This window comes from Myxine glutinosa, chromosome 5 (genome assembly GCF_964187855.1).
Source record: "Myxine glutinosa chromosome 5, kmMyxGlut1.1, whole genome shotgun sequence".
NCBI lineage: Eukaryota > Metazoa > Chordata > Myxini > Myxiniformes > Myxinidae > Myxine > Myxine glutinosa.
The window spans coordinates 101,984,968-101,992,186 of record NC_136265.1 but is presented as its reverse complement, the minus strand read 5'-3'; the positions used below and the strand labels follow the sequence as shown (position 1 = coordinate 101,992,186).

Sequence of the window (7,219 nt, the reverse complement as noted above, 5' to 3'; positions counted from 1 at the left end):
AAATCTTTCCTCTTCTCCAATGGCTTGATCTCTGATCATCAATTTGGTTTCAGACCTGGACACTCTACTCTGGACATGCTGCTTCTGCTTTCTCAACAATGGATGGAGGTCCTCAATGCCAAACAGGAAATTAGAGCAGTCTCCCTTGACATATCACGTGCCTTCGATACGGTCTGGCACCCCGCTCTGCTCACCAAACTCTCCTCTTTTGGTATCCATGGAAATCTCCACGCATGGCTGGCGGACTTCCTCTCTAGTCGTAGTCAACATGTGGCCCTGAATGGGTTTCTCTCATCTCCTCTTCCTGTTCAGGCTGGAGTTCCACAAGGCAGTGTTCTGGGCCCTGTGCTTTTTCTGGTCTTCATCAATGATCTCTCTCCTGGTGTTGGGTTAGCGGCTAGGGTGCCGGCTTAGAATCCTAGGATCCTGGGTTTGAATCCCGGTCGATCGCTGAATTAACGCCAGGGGGGTTGACTCAGCCTGTCATCCTTCCGAGGTCGGCTAATTGAGTACCAGTTCACTGGTAATTCCCTGTTTGTCGTTAAAGGCGGCAAAAAGGGTTGGCGTCAGGAAGGGCATCTGGCCGTAAAACATTGCTTCAAAAAGGGGACCGAAAAACAACAACAACCACGGTTCCCGAAAAAGGCCAACCCCCGCTTTGCGGGGAAAAATGGCCTCTAAAGGTGGTTATATATCAATGATCTCTCTGACTCTCTTGAAAATCCTCTGTATCTCTTTGCTGATGACTCTACTCTCTGTCGCTCCATTCTTCATCCCTCAGATCGGCAGTCTGCAGCCTCCTCACTCTCTGCAGACCTGGACAAAATCACAGACTGGGCAAACAAGTGGAACATGTCTTTCAATCCTGACAAATCTCACACTCTTACGATGTCTCTCCGAAAAGACCGACTGGACAACCCTCCCATCCACTTTCTGAATAATCCTCTCCAAGAAGTTCTGTCACTCAAGCTTTTGGGTCTCACTATCTGCCATGATCTTTCCTGGGAAAACCACATTTCAAATCTGGCCTCCAAAGCCCGTCGCCGACTGGGCATCCTCCGTCATGTGAAGTCCTTCCTTGGCACACCTGAGCTCCTCACCACATACAAGGCTTTCATCCGCAGCTCAATGGAATACTGCTCTCCCCTCCTCTGGGGTGGTGCTCCTGCCTCACACCTAGCTCGTCTTCACGCTGTTGAAACCAAAGCATTCAGAATCATTGGAATCTCCTGCGATGAAGCTAACTCCAAGGGCCTCTCACTCACTCACTGCAGGCAGGTTGGTGGTCTTTCCGTCTTCTACCGACTCCTCTCCGGCCTTGCCCCCCCCCAGCTCTCTCTGGGCTCTGTCCTGCAAATATTCCTACAGGTCGCACAAGATCTGCCTGCAACCCTCTTATGGTCAAACTGCCAAAATCAAGACTCTCTGCTCACCTTCACTCCTTCATTCCTCTTTTCTCCCACCTCTGGAACAAACTCCCTCACTCTCTTCAATCCCACTCCACCCTCCAGGTCTTTAAAACAGCTGTTCACCACCATCTCTCATCTTCCCCCATCCAAAACCTTGATCTTTTCTACCCCCGCTAATTTCACCCCAATTCCACTTTTTTGAAATACCAACTTCTGTCCTGGAAGTCCTTGGTGTCCTTGTGTTTTATACTTCTCCCTCCCCTTCCCACGCCTCCTCCCCCCAAGCCCTCTCCCTTCCACACATCTCCCTGCTCTCAAATGTTGTGTTTGTGTGCTTCCCCTTCTCTCCCCATATTGTCTTCCGCTCCCTCTTTTTATATATTTTGTTTGTCTGGTTGATTTGTTTGTGAAGTAAATGTTAGCTCTTTCACGAGCCTCGATTCAGTATACAAAACAAAACAAAACAAAAAAAAAAAAAAAAAAAAAAAAAAAAAAAAATGGTCCAGTCAACTTTGCCTTAGATGGGTATCGCAGGGCATCCCGCCATCCCAGCCTCTTCCGCAATCGTCACACAATTGTGCCATGGTTAATGCGTGGCAAGTTGGCAACTGTGGAACTTTAAAAGCGCAAGCATGGATAAGTGAAGTCGTCCTAATGGCGATGGGATAAACTCGTGAAAAGGTTTGAATGGCTACGAGTCGGTAGCTGGAATTCTGCATGACAGGCGGCTTGAATGTGATGGTTGGACAAATCTTCAGCGAGAGACGGAAATGCAAGGCGGCTGGATATTCGAGCGACCAGTCAGCCCCTTTAATGATGGCCCTGCTTGCCCCCCTTGCATGGGGGGCGTGCCCTGATAAAAGTAGCGGTAAACACGGCTAACTTATCAATTACACTCAATCAATATACTGCGGCCGGTGGGATTTCGTACCAGCGAAAGAAGAATAGCAAACCAAGAATTAATTACTTTGGCAACCGGGATATTAGAGCCTTGCAAGGCAGTGTCGGAAATCAAAACCCAGAACAGCACACTGCCCTCGTGGAACTTGAGCTGGAAAGATTGAATATCGATTTTACTCTTCAAGAAATATGTTTTTCAGAACAAGACGAGCTTAACGTCAGCTGCCACACATTTTAACGGAGTGGTGAAGCTTCAAGTGAACGAAGTGAGCGATGTGTTGGTTTTGTCATTGCCAATTCCTGAATGAAACGACTGCTTTCTCCGCCAAAAAGAACATCTTGTCGGCTCATGTCTCTACGATTAGCGATTGGAGAGAAACGTTTTGCCACACCGAATGTGGCTGATGCTCCCACAATGACTGCATCTGAAACCGCGAAACGAGAATTCCATGATATTTTCAGAAAAAACTCATCACGAGCTTCCCCAAGAGGATAAATGAATCGTCTTTGGAGATTTCAATGCAAGAGTCGGCTGTGAATCTGTCACGTGGGACAAGGTACTCGGAAAGAATAAACTCAAACGGTTAATTTCAAGTACTACTGGAGGTCTGATAGGTGCAGAGCGAAGTAGTGATCGTCGTTTCATTTGCACTACGTGTGGCCTTCAGATCTAACCTATCAACTGCAAACAAGGATCAAAACCGCTAAAGGTTTGGTGTTGGTGAGCCTGCAGATGTTAACTCTCAAAAAATAACTGGAGACAAACATTACAGTCCACCGAGCAGTGTTACAAGATGAAGAATCCATGAAAGCACAGTAGGGAATATATTTCCAACTGTGTTTATGATGTAACACCTTTTGTAATTTTGGAAATTAAGTAATTTTGGACCATCATGGCCATGTTGCACTCCGCAGTTATTTCGCTGCAGGTGTAAAACATCCATGTTTTGGCTGAGACTTATTTTTAATCTGCGCTCGCAAAAGGAGAAGCGGGATTAAGCCATCGGTTGTGTACGTACGTGTACGTGTCTGCATTTTTATAATTCATTTTCTCAGCAACCGTTGGTTCAATTGACAAAAACTTTTCACAATAGTATGCTTTTATTCGTGTAGAATTTTAGTGATAATCATGACGTCAGAGGTCACATGGTATGGGCACCATCATGGAAAAACCCAAAAAAATAAAAAATAAAACTTTGGACCACTACAACCAAAACAACTCCATGGAAAAACATTGAAACGTAGCTCATTGTAAAAAAAACTCCACATGGGGAATAAGTGTTAACGATGACGTCATTGGTGCCTTCATTTTGACATGGACAACACTTAGTCCAATCGGTTTGAAATTTCTTGAGCGTGATCTATGCAATTATATTGGAGAATGTAAATTTATGACATCATCAGTCACGTGGTCTGGCAGCCATGTTGGATCGGGGGGGGGGGGTGGGGGACCAGAAGAGTTGGCTCATACCAAGTCGACTGCGTGGGGTAAGTACTCTTATGAATACCATGTAGTTTTTCCTGTTTCTTCCATTCGTAGTTTCTCCAAGTGTCCCTCGAACTTGCAGCATCCCTCCTTTCCACTATGTTCATGTATTTATGCCTTTTCCCTTCTGACCTGATTTTGGCCAAGAACAACTTTCTTGATGCTTCACGAAAGCTGAAATAACCCAATATCGATCATGTAACCATTGTTGTTTTGTAAAAAATAAAAATAAATACATATCGCCTTTAGGCACGCAAGTCACAGAACAACTTACAACACACGGAAATTACAACATTACGCAAAGGAAGCAAAACTATGCTGAACAGGATGACTAAAGTGTAAACAAATGCGAGCGGTTTTAATGGGAATATGAGGAAGAGGAAGAGGATGAATTGGGGGTAGGGGTGAGAGAAGAAGAAGAGGAAGCGTAAAAAGAGAGTAGGGTAAAAAGAGAGTAGTGTAAAAAGAGAGTAGGGTAAAAAGAGTAGGGTAAAAAGAGTAGGGTAAAAAGAGTAGGGTAAAAAGAGTAGGGTAAAAAGAGTAGGGTAAAAAGAGTAGGGTAAAAAGAGTAGGGTAAAAAGAGTAGGGTAAAAAGAGTAGGGTAAAAAGAGTAGGATAAAAAGAGTAGGGTAAAAAGAGTAGAGTAAAGTAAGATGAGTAAAAAGAGTAGGAAGAGTAAAAAGAGAGCAGAGTAAAAAGAGAGCAGTGTAAAAAGAGAGCAGAGTAAAAAGAGAGTAGAGTAAAAAGAGAGTAGGGTAAAAAGAGAGTAGGGTAAAAAGAGAGTAGAGTAAAAAGAGAGTAGAGTAAAAAGAGTAGAGTAAAAAGAGTAGAGTAAAAAGAGTAGAGTAAAAAGAGTAGAGTAAAAAGAGAGGGTAAAAAGAGAGAGTAAAAAGAGTAGGGTAAAAAGAGTAGGGTAAAAAGAGTAGGGTAAAAAGAGTAGGGTGAAAAGAGTAGGGTGAAAAGAGTAGGGTGAAAAGAGTAGGGTGAAAAGAGTAGAGTGAAAAGAGTAGGGTGAAAAGAGTAGGGTAAAAAGAGTAGGGTAAAAAGAGTAGGGTAAAAAGAGTAGGGTAAAAAGAGTAGGGTAAAAAGAGTAGGGTAAAAAGAGTAGGGTAAAAAGAGTAGGGTAAAAAGAGTAGGGTAAAAAGAGTAGGGTAAAAAGAGTAGGGTAAAAAGAGTAGGGTAAAAAGAGTAGGGTAAAAAGAGTAGGGTAAAAAGAGTAGGGTAAAAAGAGTAGGGTAAAAAGAGTAGGGTAAAAAGAGTAGGGTAAAAAGAGTAGGGTAAAAAGAGTAGGGTAAAAAGAGTAGGGTAAAAAGAGTAGGGTAAAAAGAGTAGGGTAAAAAGAGTAGGGTGAAAAGAGTAGGGTGAAAAGAGTAGGGTAAAAAGAGTAGGGTAAAAAGAGTAGGGTAAAAAGAGTAGGGTAAAAAGAGTAGGGTAAAAAGAGTAAAAAGAGTAATAAGAGAAAGAAGAGTAAAAAGAGGAAGAATAAAAAGAGGAAGAAGAGTAAAAAGTGTAAGAAGCTTAATCACAAGATAGGGAAACAACAAAGTGTATTGCAATCTATTTTAAAAGGAGGAATATAATGTTTTATTGTATTGGTGAATAGGCTACAGTATTTACCATCATAACCGGAGATTCTGCAAACGCAGCAAAAAAAATAAGTAAATAATAACTTGAAAGGAATGCGAAAAAGCGAGGGATTCAATTTCCATTCCCGACAAAGGTCGAAATACAGCTCAAGTCCCTGTGATAAGGACGACATTCTCCGAACGAAGAAGAAAAAGAAGAAGAAGAGTAAGAAGAGGAGGAAGAAGAAGAAAACCCATCTCGATTTCGCTGTCACGAAACGTCCTGATTAATAAATAACGTTCAGGATCCCAACACGCGGGGCCATCGAATCGAAAGGAAAGCGATAAATAAACTTCCATATGAGGAAACGTTTGGCGAACGACGTTAAAATGGGTTCTTTGGCCACGAAATGGATTCCGAACCTGCGTGATGAGCCCGGTGCGCTTCTCGTCCACATCCGCGCCGAGGACGGGCTGCTCCGCCTCGACCTTCAGCACTTTCTGTCCCAAAGGGACCCCCAAGGCGAGCTTGACCATGGCGGACGATCGAGCGAGCCACGGAAGATGAGAGGAACGGAGAAAACACAACTGTGAAGAAAAGGAAGAGATCGGAGAATGGCGTCAACGCGGAAACCAGCAACACCACAAACAGGGCGGACCTTGTGACGTAGCCCAGCGTGGGGAATCTTCTTCACTGACGCAGGCCGTGACGTATATGCAGCGTAGGGAATCTTCTTCACTGGGCCAGACCGATGACGTTTATGCAGCGTGGGGAATGTTCTTTACTGACTTTAAAACCGAGAGAGCTTCAGTGTTCTGCAGATATATTTATTTATTTATTCATAATCTATTTCATTCAGACTTCAATTCAAAACATAAAAGGACCAGATATGAAGACAACAAAGAATGGAGGTTATAGCCGAGCTGAAAACTATTTTAAGGGACAATGTACATGCTAAGCGAACATCTCTTTTTTGTGTAACGTGCGAGCGAGTGCGATATTACGATATAGCAGTATGAGGACGGAACAATTTATAATAATAGTACCGTACCGTACCGTACCGTACGGTGAAAAGGGACTGGAGGAATAGGGTGAGTGGGCGGAGTTTGTTGCTCTGTTAGTTTAAACAAGCACGTACAGGACCCGAGGAAATTCTGCGTACCGTAAGGCAAGATAAAAAAAATGAGTTGGTGATCGTCCCCGCCCGACCCTACGAAACACACCCGACCCGAAACTTTTTTTATTTTTTATTTTGAAAAAAATCATTCAAAAACTATCTTTTCAGTCAAATTTGGCGCCGTCTGCACCGCATGCGCAGTGCGTGCTGCGCAGAGCGTCGCAAGTGCCTCAGGCAACTTCACCCATTTTACGTTAGCCATTCATGGCGGCTATTGTGTGAGATTTTTCCCGCTGAAATCTGTATCGATTCGTGCTAGAATCGGCTTGAAATGCCTATTGTGATCGCATCAATAGCCCGTGAGGGCTCTTCCAAGACGGTGAAGGACTGGTTTGCGTGCAATATCGAGTTGGATGTTACAATCTCGGACTTCTATGCAGAGTTCTCAGACGGCAAGTATGATGGGGATAGGGAGCCATTGCCTGACGATACACGCGGTACTTTTGTCAAAGTATTCGCCGGCCCCAGTAAAACTGACATGACGAAAGTTTCACCAGCTTGCAAAGTTTCTGATGTGACAAAGACTCTTGGCTCATCTATCTATAATTCCAGTAATCTCTGTGTGTTTGTTTGTACGTTTGTACGTTTGTACGTTTGTACGTTTGTTTGTCTGTGACCGCTGTTTCTCGACAACTACCGGTCCGATATACTTGAAACTTGCCAGGTATATTGCTGGGGACC

The 7,219-nt window shown here is 43.8% G+C and overlaps 1 protein-coding gene across 2 annotated transcripts in view; it reads right to left on the bottom strand.

The window, feature by feature from the left end:
* Nucleotides 1–6,451, bottom strand: part of LOC137427315 (integral membrane protein 2B) — a 37,717-nt gene extending 31,266 nt beyond the window's left edge. Inside the window, exon 1 of one of the 2 annotated variants that reach the window (XM_068116729.2) lies at nt 5,784–6,451. In XM_068116729.2, coding sequence (XP_067972830.1) covers nt 5,784–5,897 — 114 coding nt within the window. In that variant the 5' untranslated portion in view covers nt 5,898–6,451. The remainder of the gene's footprint in view (nt 1–5,783) is intronic. The other variant, XM_068116730.2, reaches the window with a different exon arrangement.
* Nucleotides 6,452–7,219: the final 768 nt, after the last annotated feature.